The sequence below is a fragment of the Rosa chinensis genome, chromosome 6 (genome assembly GCF_002994745.2).
Source record: "Rosa chinensis cultivar Old Blush chromosome 6, RchiOBHm-V2, whole genome shotgun sequence".
NCBI classification, from domain to species: domain Eukaryota; kingdom Viridiplantae; phylum Streptophyta; class Magnoliopsida; order Rosales; family Rosaceae; genus Rosa; species Rosa chinensis.
The window spans coordinates 4,426,879-4,443,451 of NC_037093.1; the positions used below are offsets into that span (position 1 = coordinate 4,426,879).

A 16,573-nucleotide genomic window follows, 5' to 3' on the forward strand; every position below is an offset into this window, starting at 1 on the left:
TTTTTCACTTTTGTTTTTCAATTATGAAAAAAAATTGTTGCTTTATTTTATAATTAACAAATAAAAACAAGTTTTTGTTTTTATCTCACTTTTATTCATAACAATAAAACGCACTGCATTACAAAAACATAAACACACTAACAATAAAATAAAACCACACAACATTACAAAGCATAAACACACAAACTCCTCAAACCACACAATGGCCACATTGCCAATTATTGAAAACGTGAAAATACAATCTCTTCATCTGCAGTTCCACTCTGCTTGCAGCTTCATGTTCCAGAGGTGATTAACCAAATCTCCTTGAAGGACTCCATGCACAATTGGGCATCTAACCCCCTCATAACGAGTCATGAACTCCTCAAGTTCAGGACGGTTGCGCTCAACCTAATGATCATCCTCATACCTCTCATATATTTGTGCTTTCCTTGGTCTGGTGGGGATATCATCTGTGTCAATAGGGGACTCTTCATCTTCTTCACGCTCATCATCGACAATCATGTTGTGCAAAATAATGCAGGTCATCATGATGTATTGGAGATCCTCTCTATCCCATCCACGGGCGGGTCCTCTTACTATTGCAAAATGAGCTTGGAGAATTCCAAATGCCCTCTCCACGTCTTTTTTGTATGACTCCTGCATCTTTGTAAAATGAGCTTGCTCTGGGGTAATTGGATTTCTAATTGTTTTCACAAAAGAACCCCATTTAGGGTAGATCCCATCGACTAGGTAGTAGCATTGGGCATATTCTCTATCACCTACATGGTACGAAACTCGAGGAGCCTTACCTGTGCATATTTCGTTGAATAATGGAGACATTCCAAGTACATTGATATCATTAAGGGAACCTGGAAGTCCGAAATAGGCGTGCCAAATCCAAGCATCGTATGATGCGACCGCCTCCAGAATGATTGTGGGTTTCCCCTTATAACCATTGAAGTGCTCTTGCCATGAGGTTGGACAGTTTTTCCACTGCCAATGCATACAGTCGAGACTTTGCACCATTCCAGGGAACCCCCTTTTGTCGACAACATCTAGCAACCGCTGCAAATCTGCCGGAGTTGGTCGACGAAGGTAATGCTTGTGGTACACATTCCAGATTGCTCTAGTAAAGTGCGACAAGATCTCCAAAGCTGTAGATTCAGCTACGTCTAGAAACTCATCACACAAGTCGGCCGGAAGCCCGTAAGCAAGCTTCCTCATAGCACAAGTCAGCTTTTGTTCGATAGACAAACCAACTCTACCGGAGGCATCATCAGTTTGCACGAAGTACGGATCGTGGTTGGTGACATCATGCATCATTTGGTCAAACACATGAGGTCGCATTATGTACCTTCTGCGAAATACATCGCCCTGGAACCTGCACGGCGAAGTGAAGTATAGAGCTTTCAGTCGTCGATCCATAGCTTCTCGATCTCTTGCGATGTACTGGCGCCCGGGCTGTGAACCACCCCACTGTGATTCTTCCTCTTAGATCCTCAAGATATGAGAGGAAGTTGCCTGCATCACCAGGGCTCTTTGACCATTTCTTGTAATGGCATCTTCTTCCCCTTGCATCAGCAATTTCCGGAACCAATTCATTGCAACAAGGAACCAAAAATATAAAATGAAAAGGAAGTTCATAATTTCTAAGCTTCTGAAATGAGAAGAGATGTGTTTGTGAATTGGTGAGCTATGATGGAGTGAATGACTCCGTATTTATGGAGGGTTGGAAAAGGATATCTGAAGATAGGATATGACACGTGGCAAATAAAAATCAAAAACGTAATCTAACCAACCTTTCAACGACTGACACATGGCACTAAAATCGGTAATAAAGTTGAGATAGAAAATCTTATCTTATCACGTGGTAAATAAAATCTCAACCGAGATAGAGATAAGATATCGGATCCGAATAGCATTGACACGTGGCACGGATATATAGATTCCCAAAAATAAATAAATAAATAAAATGTAATCAATTAATGACGATATATTATATAACATAATTATGTATGATATATAAATTCATATTGTAGTTAATTAATTCCCTAAAATGATTAATTTATTAAATGACTTTGGCTTTTGACTAAAAATGGTTGGAGATGGAAAAATTGAATGATAGTGATGACACTAGGGGAGTCAAATTTTGCATATGGCTTTGGCTTTTGACTAAATAGTTGGAGATGCCCTTACAGTCAAGGCCATAATTCTGGTGGGAAATTGAATCCTTTAATTATCCAACACCACTTGTGTGTTGAACCCAATGCTCCTCCCACGTGGATGTTAGTGTGTACACTAGCAAGTTGAACACATGCAAAGTGGTTTCTCATGGGAACACGTGTCTTTCTTGTTCGTTGACTTTTTGAGTGGAGAGGTTGTAAGTCTTCCACTTAATTAAATTCAACGGTTATGATGAAGCGGTGTAGAGATGGACGACTCAGATCGCACCATTTCGAAATTCTTTTCCATTTAGTAATTTTTATGATTACTAACTTTCAAAAATCGTAACAAATAGATCGGGTATATGAAAATTTTCTCAAAAACTCTCACAGTACCATCATGTTGCATGCTTTATTATCGAGTCCAAAATTTAAATGTTTCACTTTAGAAAAATATTCAAAACACCTTAATAACCGAAAACTTAAAATAATTTCTGAATATTTCTAGGGTTCACAGAGTCTAAGAATGTTCTCTAGCAAATTAAAATTCTGACCATGTAGTTTGTACAATATTCTAACAAAATTACAAATTGACGAGAAGATCATTAGAATAACTTTTTAATCATTTTCAAACTACGATGAGTAAGAAAATCGATCGTTAGATGAACAAGGTGAAAGAAATAGAATTCGATAAATTCAACCGTTGGATATGACCAAGGCAGAGAAATATGGCTATGGTAAAAAATTGACATACTTTAATCATCGTCTCAACCTCGATCCATGTGGTCAACCTAAATTCTAAATACTCATCAAACGAAAACGCTCGTAACCACTCCCTCACAACTCTTTTACTCGATATATCAGTCCTCACACTCTCGCGGGGACAAGTAGTATCAACCCATTAAAAAATTCAAGACGTTTATCTCCCCGTGAATCGGCTTCCCTTAGAAAACCTTAAACGTATATTGGGTTAACCCCATTGACCAATATGAAAATGAAGGCCGACTGGGTTAATTTTTTTTATATGATTCCTATTAATACTTGTTAAATACATGGGTAATGCCCAATTTATTGATATCCAATATATATTATTTAGATCACACAAAATCTTTATATGTCTACCAGTGTTGTATTGCATATTTATGGGTTGTGGACTAGAGTATACCTTTCAAGATGAACAAGTTCAAAGAAATAGAATTTGACAAATTTTATCGTTGGATATGATCAAGGCAGGGAAACATGTATATGGTAAAAAATTGACTTTTTTTTGTCATTATTTTGGGCTTGATCCGCATGGTCAACCCTAAATTCTAAATACTCATCAAAACAAAAACGCTCATAATCACCCCCTTGCAACTCCTTTTTTTCGATCTATCAACGCTCACACTCTTACAGGGACGAGGTGTATCAACCCTTGTAGAAATTTCGAGACGTTTATCTTCCTGTAATTCAGCTCCCCTTAGGAGAGCATAATCATATATTGTGTTGACCCCATTTGACCAATATGAAAACAAAGGGCGACCGAGTTAATTTTTGTTCGCGGTACCTATTAACATGCGTTAAATACATGGATAATATTAAATCTACAGATTTTCAATTATGTGTTTGCAAATCACTATAAATACCTATGTATAACTAGTATATTGCTTATATAGTGATGTAGGCTTTTCAAAAACAAGTTTAATTTATTAAATTGTTTCTGAATTTTTTTTTCTTTACAATTCATTTTTAAGTCATTAATGTCATCCAATCAAAAACAATAACCAAAAAATTTGAACTTTAAAATGGGCTTAACAACTCAGTTTATTATGAATTAAAACCAAAAAAAAAAAAAGGTTCAACAAAAAAACAAAGGCTTGATCCCGGGTTGCCACTCTAAATACCTTCTGCCTTAGCCAAGGCACCACTATTGCTGGCTTGTTAATATTGTCTTCAGTCTAATATTTGAAGTGATTGATTCAAATCAGCCACCATCATCTTCTTCAACCTCCAAAGCTCCCTCTCCTATCCAATCTTCTGCCAAAAGTGCCAAATACAAATCAAATTTTGCCAATCCAATCAGATTTCTTTATTGTCACTGGTTTTGTCCCCTCTCTTTTGCTTGTTTGATTGATCTGCACCCTCTTTTTGAAATTCAAAGGGGCTGTATCGTTGTCTTTCTGTCTTTCCTCTTCAATTTCGGTGCGGATCGAGAATTTCATATCTGTATCTCAGACTCCCACTCTCTCAGTGCTTTTTGATGAGAGGAACGGTGTCAATATAAAATGACCACTTCGCCCCTCCGTTGAGAGGGATGGGGCCATAGTAAAAGGTTTTTTTTTACCCAGTGTATCTGACTTGTCGTTTGTGAAATATTAAATGACAATTGTGTCCCTCCGTTAACAGATGTTTAAGGCCCGGCATACCCAAGAATCATGCGATTTTGTGTAGTGCATCAATATAGGAATCATTCTACGAAGTAACAGTAAATAAGTGAAAATGGATGTAACTTTTTGTTTTTGGCTACATGAAAATGTCTATGATTGACATCGATGGACCAGTCAAGAAAACAGAGTAATTAGACACTCTTTGTGGAATGCAGGGGATCGAAAAATAGACAATAGAAGTTGCTTTATGATTATGGCACCTAAGATTGGGTACAGATAGCTAATAATATCATTGTGTAACTGTTTGGACCCAAAATGAACATTTTGGCCTGACAAGGCACGTCTTGGAGAAATTGAGCCAATGTCAGTGGCTCAAGCTATATATTGTTGAAAAGTTCGAAATATATATTTAGAGGCTAAATAAAGCCTACTATGGAAGTATGAAAAGTCAACTTTAGCATATTTTCCTACTTCGGCTAAGAGAAACCGAGCTAGACAAGGAAGGAGGGGTGGCAGACTAACCAAATGAAATCTAAATGAGCTGAAACTTTCCAGATTAATACTAGACATCCCAAGGATCATTTCTTATGAAGAGTGCCAGAGTTATTTTTAAGTGGAAAGCCATCAAACAATCAGCCTAATTTTCTACAGAAGCAAAACTGGAAAACTGGACCTGTAAGAGGTCCAGCAGCATTTCCGGCCCAACCACATGGAAATAAATTCTGAAATTTTACCACAGTGATCTGCACTCATAGTGGAACATTTTTTATGAAGAAGTCGAAGGCTCTTTCTGAAGTCTTGTTGGAGAAATAATTGAAGGAATAAAGGGGCAGAAACTGACCTAAAAACAGCTCAATATTCACATGTTCATGTTTCCTACCCACATGAAGAAAGCTAGATGCTTTTCTCTTTTTCCTTGGATATATTTTTCTTCTGCAATCTCTTTAATAGATCATCATCACTTCCATGTTTCTCCACCTTCATGCTTTGCTTTCATTTCATCATTTCTCTATCTTTTCCATATTTTACAAATCACTTTCATACTCCACTTTCATTATTTTTCTTCCACTCATCATTTCACTCTTCTTTTTCTTCCCTATATAAACACCTTCTCCTCTCATTCTAAGACACACATTCACAACATCAAAACATCTCTAAGATGATCTAAGTTCTCTCTAGAGCAACCTCTCTAAGAGCAACTCCTCTCCTTCTCTTTCTCTTAGCGGTGATCACACTCCTAGTCCTAGTCTTCTCAGAAGCCGACTTTCAGTGCCACCAAACCCTCTGTCAACGTACTTCGGTCCTAGTCTCCTCGGGAGCCGACGGTAGTGCGGCGACCACAACGGTTACGGAACCAGCCAAGCAAGGGTAACGCCCTAGCAACCCAACCAAGCTAAAGTCACGCTTTAGCAAGTTCTCCTTATTTCCCAGTGGTTCTCGCTCTGCTCGATCTACAACATCGAGTATCGATTTGGTGATTTTCAAGAAGCTCAGCAAAAGTCCTCGCCACGAGGCACAAAGAATCCCACGACGAGGTTGGTGCTCTCCTCGTCCACAATCGCTTGATAGAAGTCAGGTCAAGGGACATCCCCGACGACCGCACCCAAACGGTGCTGGCACGCCCGCGCAGAAAAGAGACTGTTGACAAGCTGCAACAAAATTGGAGCCAAACATTTTGGCACGCCCAGTGGGACAAGGTTAGAATTTTTTCTTTTCTTGAAGACATTCAACCACCGGGCTACAAAATTCAAAACAAACATTTTGGCACGCCCAGTGGGACTACACTAGAGTCTTTTTGCATTTGTTCGCCATCATTGAGATGCCAGGGGAAAATCTTTACCAAAAGAAATTCCTAAAGTGAATGATGGTCAATGTTGCCACCACTGGCGATACTGCCATTAATGATGAGTTTATGCCTATTCCCATCCCAGAGGGGGCAAGCATTGAGGAACAGCTCGCGATCATCATGGCCAACATCGAGAGGCATAAAGAAAAGCGAGCCAGGGACATGGCCAGTTTGATGGCAAAAACAAAGCAGAGGTTTCGCGATTGGGACCAACAAATTGAGCAGAACGCTCGAGAAGCTCGAGAAGAGGTCATTTCTGAGACTAACTTGCCTATATGTGGCAATCAACTTAAGGGTCTCACTGGTGAGTCACAGCCTTACACAGAGGCTGTGCATGGAAAAGGTCATCAACAAGATTGTTCTTCTGACAATACAATTGTCTCTGAACAAATATCTGATTTCTCCACTGATCAAGCCAAATATGTGGCTACTGATCAGATGCATGGGGGCAAGATATGACCCATGATCATCCCTTTGATCAAGAGAAGTTGGCTACTGTTGGCGACAAAGCCGATCTTGGGACACCGTCATCTCCCAAATTACAATTGAAGATCATGCCTCGTCAACCAACAAAGATACTTGGGGGGCAAGATTACCCCTCTCACGAGCCAAATTCCTCCAAATTCTTCAACGAGAAGTATCTTTGTTCTTTTCCTACAAGCTCTCACAGGAGGGATTTTTACCCTACAAATTTTGATACATCGGAGCTTGGAATGAAGCATAGATGGCCTCCCCCGTGGTCTTCTAGAGGTTAGCCAAACATGGTGTTGCTAGCTTCTTTCTTTCTTTGCTTTTAATTTTCTGTTATTTTTTCGTTTCTAGTTTTCTTTTCATTTTTAAAAATGAAAAGATAAAATATAAAAAAATAAAAAAATAAAAAAAAAGTGTTGAATTTGGTAAGGGGTTGTGAATCATAATGGAATAGGTGAAGTCTCTTTTGTTAATATTGGTCTAAACTCCTTATTGGTGCCTAGTTCGATCAGGTCCCTTAAGGTCAAGGGCGGCTTTTATTAACACTTGTTAAACTGTCTTCACACTTATGACCTTTCTCATCTTAGTAAGTATAGCCTATGTGAAATGGTGTCTAGAAAGGGGACAACGTTCATGACAGGTTCTTGAATCCAGAAGTGCGTGCAAATGGGCCTAAACCACTATGTGTGGGAGTAGCTCATGCCAAAATGGATTCTGCCTCTCTTGTTCGCCCTCCCCCACCTGGCCATTTCAGTAAGGTTGCCCAAAGGATTTGAAAAGAAAATTTGTGTCTAGGCGACTATACTTGGGCCGCATGTCTAAACCTTGATTCACATTGTCTTATTGAATTTAGCTACTTATTAAAAAAAAAAAAAAAAAGAGTCATAAATACAACTCTTCGGGGGCAATCTAAGTGTCCCTACACTCACGAAGCTACTAAGCCGAGTCAGCGGCTCCAGAAACTTTTTCCAGCTTTGCCCTCTCAGGAAAGGCTGAGCTCAAGGGAAATGTAAGAGCCACCTCCGTCGGAAGTAGTCTTCATGTTGCCAAAGATGTCCTCACTGTGCATGGGAAACAGTGGAAGGGTTTTAACCTCCTGGTGATCTTCTCCTCGTTGTTCTATGATGGATCCACCAACACCAGCAGAACTAGTTGACCCAAAATTGAGATTAATGGATCCACCAACAAGCTCTGATCTTTGCTTGGGCACTTGAACATCCGAAGTGAGCTTCCTCTTCTTCTTCTTCTCCCGAGCCCTTTGGTTCACGAACCAAAAATAGACGTTCTTGAACTCGATCTGTCCGTACCATTTTAGCTGGAGAGTGATCCTCTGAACCTGCTCTACAGTGGGGGACTTAACTCCCTTGTCATCGTAAAGCTCCTTGAGGATTCTTATCTGATCTGTAGTAGGAAGCCACCTGGTGTTACTCTGCTTGCAATGCATGTTAGGACTACTCTCGGCGGCTTTGTTACTTCCTCCATCCTCGGTTGGATGACGGTTTTGTGGTTCCATTGATGATGGATTAAAGAGAATGTGAGAATGGAAGAGTGATGATGATAAGTAATTAAGAAAGATTGATGTTGATGAAACGATTTTGGGATTGGAAATTTGGGTTTACAATATGGAGGAAGATATAGGCATCCAAATGTCCACTCTTGGATGGACGGTCAAAGAGAAGAGTCAAGTGTCAGTAAAGCGTGATTAAAGTTGCCCTAAATTTCAGAAAAGAAGGAATTATTGGTGCGTGAGGGAACCGAACGGTTTTCGAGGATTGAACTATTCCATTTTCAATATTATCTTCTCACGGTGGAGTTTTCAAACAGCTAATGCGAATTGAGTTGGGGCCAGCAAGTGGATCCAAAAGAAAATCTTTTCTCAAAACCCTCGTCGCGAGGCTCTTTTTGACGCGGAACATATTTAAAAAATATATATATATTCATATTATTTTCAATACACAACTATGGGGGCCTATATTTGGGGCCTTGCGAGACACAATTATTAACTTCTCACGGATATTTTCAATATCAGGATAAGAAAATATTATTGTATTCATAAAGTGGTTGTGCGGCCAAAAGCAGTACATTCATTACAAAGCCAAAAGTGGCTAGAATACAAAACAGGAATCTTCGGATATCTTCTTAATCTTTTCTCAAGTGGAAGCAGCTATGGAATCCAACGTAGGGTTGAGCCGCGCCATTATCTCAAGGAGGGCAGACTTCAGGGAAGGGAAAAGAGGAGTACCGGAGCCCCCTTTACATGGAAACGACAGAGGAATACAACATTGGTTTGGCCAACGCCAGTATCCATGAGAAGGGGAGACACCTGTAAAAGAAAATGGAGCCTCCAAGCCCCCTCAATTGGAAGAAGCTATGGAATCCAACGTCGGGTTGAGCCGCGCCATTATCTCAAGGACGGGCAGAGAGTGAAGGAACCGAATATCAGCTTGAGTCTCTGCACCCCCTCTAGCCTTGGTAACCACCATTAGCTGGACGTGAAGTACAGGAACAGCCATTCTGTAGCTTGAACCCATTCCTTCAAAGAGTCCATCCCTTCTCATCCCTCCAAGATTCTATCAAGAAGAGAAAGGGGGAGAAGGAGGTGAGAACCAAAGCCTCTTCCATCTGGAGGGCACAACATGGGCCGGGTCCAGAAGGAAGGAAACAGAGGAGGAAAGACGAACCTCAATTTGGCTTCCCTCCCTTCCCCGATTTGCTCCGCGTGTAAGGATTATGATGAAGATGACTCACATGATCGTGGATCCCACGCTCGGAGCCCCCTCGCGTTTCTAAACCAATCTGAAGCCTGGCATTGTTGTTGCAGAATTTCAGAAGGCCGAAACAAGGGGTTGCCTAAGATTACACCATAAGGCCTAACCCAGGCTTAAGATTACGCCATAAGGCCTAACCCAGGCTTAAGATTACGCCATAAAGCCTAAAATTTAGAGGCTAAAGGTCATTTCATGAGGGGAAGATTTGTGAAGAAGGAGAAAAAGAAGCAAAGACTGAAAGGCCATTTCTTGAATATTTCAGAAAAGTTGTTGTGAGTATTCCCTTCCCGAAATACAACTATTTGTAAGGACTTCAGGCAAATCCCCACCCTTGGATGAAGCTCAATTTCAAAACTGATGTCAGTAAATCGAGATTAGTGATTCCAAATCTCAGAAAAAAAAAGAGACTAATAGCATGTGAGAAAACCGAACTGTTTTCGAAGAGGTAACTGTTCTTTTCACAAGATTATTTTTCACGACCGTTGTTTTTCAACGAGTGATTAATGCCTTAAATCTCGGAAAAGAAGGGATTAGCAGCATGTGAGGAGACTGAACGGTTTATGAGGGGGCCTACAAAGATTGGCCTGCAAAGCTCAATTTCAAACAAATTTCCTCCACGTGGCGTTTCGCCTCAATAGCACCAGCTTCGGCCTGAGTGGCCCGATCTCTGATATGGGCCAGGTTGCGGCCCATTTCTTCAGAAGCAGCCAAAGGTTCATCGAGTTGAGCTTCTTCTGCAACAATCGCATTTTCAATAAAGGCTAAACGTGCTTGGAGATCCTCGATCCGAAGTTTGAAGTCGGACCTTTGGATTTGTAGTTCGCGCAGGCGGATGGCTCGCTCATTTAAAATACCGCGGGGGATGTCCATTTCTTGGGAAAGACTATTCAAAGTCTCTTGAGCATCCCGAGCCTGGGTGTTCGCGGCCGATTGACATCGGCGGGCCATATCAAGTTCATTCAACAGATCATTAATAGCACTAAATTGCTGCTGGGTCAATACCTTCTCCTGGCAAAGATACCTTAGGGCTTCTAAGACTCGCGGGAGAATGTCAGTCTCCAATACCTGAGGACCCACATGTTCGCGAAGCACCATTTTAGCCTCATCCACAGCAGAAGGAGGAGTTACCTCCAACACCCTCATCAATCTCTCAAATCTGGTAGGAGGAGGAGGCGGCAGAGGCGCTACAGGATCATGAACCACCAATGCAAAAGGATGGACAGTTTCCTCAGTTTCTTCATCTTCAACAGGTTGGTCTGTCCCTTCAGCCTCAGGGGAATCTGGAAACTCAACTCGCGGCTCACCATGGGTAAGTGGAGCAGATTCAAGCACAGAGCCCTCAGCTTCGATGGTTGTCTCATTTGTTTGCGAGACTTGGGGGGCACCACCACCGTTAGTATCATTTTCCATCTCTGGGGCGATTGTCCCGTCGATAAGACCAACAGGATTTGCAGCCACCTCCTTGGTACAAACAGAATCCTAGTCAGGTTCAGAAATGTCAGAGAGCAGGGTTGGATCTAAAGGGAAATGGAAAGTATTGGCCAAACAGTGGCTTACCTCTCGAGCTGTCGGGTCGATATCTGGTACGTGGTCACCAAGAGAAAGAGGCCCCTCCTCATTCACCTCTTAAACCTCTAGTGCCGCGAGAATCTCTGTCGTCATCAGTTCCTCATAAGCGGTAGAAGTCTCAGAGTGGCTTTCCATGCTTTCATCCTCCGAGGAGTCGTCATCAGAGATCGTTATTAGAATGGTAGGACCTTGCAGATGCTCTGTAGTGGGAGATGGGAGAGGTGCCACAGGGTTAGTTGATGCTTGAACTAGCGAGATAATTGGCTCTTCTGCAGTGGCTGAGGGTCCAGCCTCGCTCAGGCGAGAGGGATCAGTGGTCCTTTGACGGACCTGTCAAAAGATACATAGTGAAAATCCTGCCCAGATTTCAAAATTTAAATAGGATAAGACGGGGTCGGAGTTTACCAGTCGCATTCCCAGAGGTTCATCATCTTCAAAACTCTCTTCGACAAGTTGAGCTCGATCGCGTTTGCAAGCAAAGACAGCAATGGCCTGTACGAGAAAAGAGTCATAACTCAAAAGGGAAGAAGCACCAAATATACAAGTTTGGGATCGTTCTTAACCAAATTACCTCAGCAGGATCTTCATCATGCGAAGACTCTCCCTCAGAAGTCTCCTCTGCTATTGCCTTTTGTTTCCCGGCCTGAACAGAGGCTGTCCTGCTCTGGGTAGTTTGTTGCAAAACACACTCAGGAATAAGAGTGGGAAAATCAACACAAGGAAATGGAATGGTGAAGAAAGACAAAAACTTACTATTGCCCTAGGCTCGTGGATTTGTATCCCTGGACGCAATGAGCGAGAAGGTAGAATAGGTCGCGGGGGTTGTTCTGCAGGTTTGGAGAAACGCTCAAGAATCTCGCGGTCCTCCGGACCAGGGCTACTCATGCCACGAAAGATCAGGACGAAGAGTTCGTCATGTGGCAGGTCCCAACAGTTCACTGACACTTCTTTCCACCAATCAGCATAGTCATCATCGACATCGTTGAGGGGGTATAGCGCTCTGACCCAAGGGGAAATCACTATCAAAGTTAACTGACTCTGAAAGGGGGCAGACCCAGGTGGGGCTAATCTCCGCCAAGAAGTGTAGTAATTGGCAGAATCAACCAGAGGCCAGGGTACCAATTGGGCCAACCCAAATTGGCGAGCAAAGTGGTTAGGGGCGTAGAGCTCGTAACTTACGCGATCAGTGGCAAGACGAATATCCAAGCAGGAGATGGCGCGACGAAAGGCCAGGAGGGCTCTTTCACTATGATCCCGTCCACTGGGCAGAAAGCCATCATCAAGGGGAGGAGGGAAACGCCTAGAAAGGACTATTTTTGGGTCCGGCATCTCTCCCAGCAAGTACAAATAAATAAAACACTCAGAGTAGGGTGGAGCTCGATACCTTACATTGCGGCAAAGCCAGTTCCCCAAAAGGGAATCAACTGGAGGTTCCTTTGGAATATCACCGCGACGGAAGAGAGTGAAATAAATCTGCAGCCAAAAGGCAAGGATCCAGAAGGGACCACTAATGTCGGTATCAAATGGGCGCATTACGGCTCTATAAAGGGAGCGATATAACGCACCCAATACAGGTTGCCCAAGGCCAAAGCAAATACCATTGTAGAGAGCAGTGGCCAAAGAATTCCAGGGCCCAGTAGGTTTGTTGGAAGAAGTGCAAAAGATAAATTTGCAAAGCCAGAATTCCAGGAATGCGATACCTCCTGTATGGTCTCGCTGGGTGCAGTAATAGTCGCTCCAGAATGGGTAGGATTTGCTGTAATGCCCTCGACCAGCCATATCCATTCTCAAAGGAAATTGAATGCCATCAAATTGACCATGCACATAGGGGTCAAAATCAATAGGCAACCCCGTGATGGTAAGAACATCCAGCAAAGTTATGCTCATTTGCCCAAACCGGAAATCGAATGTATTGCTGGAGGTGTTCCAGAAGCAAAGAGCGGCGGCTAGCGGTGCAGGGCTAGTATTATAGGGCAGACAGAAGCATAGATCGATGGTTTGGGTGATACCCACCGCGTCCCATCGGACCAAATCTCTCGCTCGGACCTCCTGATACCAAACCTTTTCCTCGGGAGTGACAGTAGGCCAGAAGCCCACTTTCCTTCTTGGTCCCCAACTGCTAAAATCACCAGGCACTTGCCGAAGAACCGCTATGGGACGGCGGATGGGAAGCCCATAATAGGCCATAACATCATCTGGCAAACGATCGCGAGGTGTGGGACCCAGACTCGCTTGACTATCACCGCCACCAAAGCCCATCAGTCGGCTTCTCTCCTCTCCGGTCTGACGTCTACATCGAATACTCATGTTAGTCTGCCAGTTGAATGCGGCTTTCTCAGTGATTTCATCTGCCTGATCAATAACGAATGGTTTCTTGGATGCCATTTCTAGGTCGCAAGGATTACTTCTCCCTTACACCTCGATTTATAGCTCAGATATTTTGGAGAGTAATTATTAGTTGGGCCAGTGAGTGGCCCTGGTTGATAATTAATGAGTCATTATTTCATCTTGAGAATCGCATCTAAGGCGACAGTGAAGATACTTCTCCATTACACCTCGATTTATAGCTCAGATATTTTGGAGATTAATTTATTAGTTGGGCCAGTGAGTGGCCCTGGTTGATAATTAATGAGTCATTATTTCATCTTGAGAATCGCATCTAAGGCGACAGTGAAGATATTCCACCTTTTCTTACCACGGCAGGGCCAGCATAGAGGCTTGATGTTTTTTAATTAAAACATGATTAAAACCGATGCGGTTTTAGATGCTAAAGTTGCAGCAAGTATGGTGGTTTCACTTGGTCACACGTCATGATGTCGATAGCCATGATCCAATCATCCTCTTCGGCATAAGACTCGCGAAGGATTAAATGACAGCAAACAGTTTGCTATTTTGCATCTTATGTCGCCAAGTACTATAGGCTTTGATCCAGCCAGGAAAGCGGCTACAACCCCTACATTTGAGAAAATCAACAGAGAGCCAGCGAACAAGGCAGATACTTGTTGCTATACACATGGCGAAACTACCACCAAGGAAGACAAGGATCCTCATTCGCAATCAAAAGCAGTCTCCTTCGCATGGGGGGCATGCTAAAGTTCGGATCCTCATTCATGGCAAAAGCAATTCAGATTGTGGCTTTATGGCCTATTTAGAGGCCTATATGGAATCAGTCAAGCCAAAACAAGTGGCTTTTGAGAAACAATATTATAAGAGCAGTGCTGATTCAAGACCTCTTCAGTCAAGACGAAGACCTTTGACTTCAAGGTCTGGGGGGCAATGTTTGGACCCAAAATGAACATTTTGGCCTGACAAGGCACGTCTTGGAGAAATTGAGCCAATGTCAGTGGCTCAAGCTATATATTGTCGACAAGTTCGAAATATATATTTAGAGGCTAAATAAAGCCTACTATGGAAGTATGAAAAGTCAACTTTAGCATATTTTCCTACTTCAGCTAGGAGAAACAGAGCTAGACAAGGAAGGAGGGGTGGCAGACTAACCAAATGAAATCGAAATGAGCTGAAACTTTCCAGATTAATACTAGACATCCCAAGGATCATTTCTTGTGAAGAGTGCCAGAGTTATTTTTAAGTGGAAAGCCATCAAACAATCAGCCCAATTTTCTACAGAAGCAAAACTGGAAAACTGGACCTGTAAGAGATCCAGCAGCATTTCCGGCCCAACCACATGGAAATAAATTCTGAAATTTTACCACAGTGATCTACACTCATAGTGGAACATTTTTTATGAAGAAGTCGAAGGCTCTTTCTGAAGTCTTATTGGAGAAATAATTGAAGGAATAAAGGGGCAGAAACTGACCTAAAAACAGCTCAATATTCACATGTTCATGTTTCCTACCCACATGAAGAAAGCTAGATGCTTTTCTCTTTTTCCTTGGATATATTTTTCTTCTACAATCTCTTTAATAGATCATCATCACTTCCATGTTTCTCCACCTTCATGCTTTGCTTTCATTTCATCATTTCTCTATCTTTTCCATATTTTACAAATCACTTTCATACTCCACTTTCATTATTTTTCTTCCACTCATCATTTCACTCTTCTTTTTCTTCCCTATATAAACACCTTCTCCTCTCATTCTAAGACACACATTCACAACATCAAAACATCTCTAAGATGATCTAAGTTCTCTCTAGAGCAACATCTCTAAGAGCAACTCCTCTCCTTCTCTTTCTCTTAGCGGTGATCACACTCCTAGTCCTAGTCTTCTCAGAAGCCGACTTTCAGTGCCACCAAACCCTCTGTCAACGTACTTCGGTCCTAGTCTCCACGGGAGCCGACGGTAGTGCCGCGACCACAACGGTTACGGAACCAGCCAAGCAAGGGTAACGCCCTAGCAACCCAGCCAAGCTAAAGTCACGCTTTAGCAAGTTCTCCTTATTTCCCAGTGGTTCTCGCTCTGCTCGATCTACAACATGGAGTATTGATTTGGTGATTTTCAAGAAGCTCAGCAAAAGTCCTCGCCAAGAGGCACAAAGAATCCCACGACGAGGTTGGTGCTCTCCTCGTCCACAATCACTTGATAGAAGTCAGGTCAAGGGACATGCCCGACGACCGCACCCGAACGGTGCTGGCACGCCCGCGCAGAAAGGAGACTGTTGACCAGCTGCAACAAAATTGGAGCCAAACAGTAACAATTTTCATAGCTCATTTGGAAAATTTCAAAATAGTTGAGTGCAATTTGGCTTTTGCATCTGTGCTGCATGATTGCACTATACCTTGAATGGAAATCCTAAATGTTTAGCTTCTAAATGATCTCCCTGTGCAGATTAACTTGAAAAACCTGAGGCATGTCCTAGGGAGCCAATTACATTGTTTTTTTTTTGTTACCCAGAATACTCTAAAGAAAAATAGTACCTGTATCAATTGGGACTGTCATAATACATGAAGTGGTACTAGCAATGTAATTTCAAAACTCAAAATCATATTATATCCAAAAACCAAAGGTCATCAACAGAACTAAAACTTATTATTCTTCAGTTTTTAACTGTATATAAGAAATCTGATTACATCAATATGCAGAAGCTCTTATTTATAGCACTGAAGTACTTACTGCATGCAACTAGACACCCCCAACATTTTCCCAAACTCATGTTAATTGACTAGAGAACTAGAAGGAAAGTTCAAGCAATTGACTATATTAGACCCTTCCAAGAAATAAGTGAATAACTACATGCATCCACAGAGAAAGATAACTAACGTCTATGACTTTGTTTCTTTTAGTTGCCATTGATAAGTCATAAGCTGTAGTTCCATCCCAATTAAGTCATAGCAGATGAGCTCATCATCTTCGAAAGCAGGAGCCTTGCTCTCTGATAATTTTTCTTTGCTCTTTTTTTGACTGAAAAGGAAAATTTTTCTTTGCTTTCACTATATATTCTTTCTTCTTG

General features: G+C 42.0%; 2 protein-coding genes across 2 annotated transcripts; both read right to left on the bottom strand.

The window, feature by feature from the left end:
• Positions 1–390: 390 nt before the first annotated feature.
• On the bottom strand, positions 391–1,407 carry LOC112170615 (putative nuclease HARBI1). The gene has a single exon (XM_024307958.1). It carries the CDS (start codon positions 1,405–1,407, stop codon positions 391–393), a length of 1,017 nt encoding a protein of 338 aa, XP_024163726.1.
• Positions 1,408–9,784: 8,377 nt separating this feature from the next.
• Positions 9,785–11,180, bottom strand: LOC121049838. The gene is made up of 2 exons (XM_040508056.1): positions 11,153–11,180; positions 9,785–11,074 (listed from the first exon to the last, which is right to left on the bottom strand). The coding sequence occupies exon 2, from the start codon at positions 11,003–11,005 to the stop codon at positions 10,166–10,168; it is 840 nt and encodes a 279-aa protein (XP_040363990.1). The 5' UTR covers positions 11,006–11,074; positions 11,153–11,180; the 3' UTR covers positions 9,785–10,165.
• Between the last annotated feature and the right edge of the window lie 5,393 nt (positions 11,181–16,573).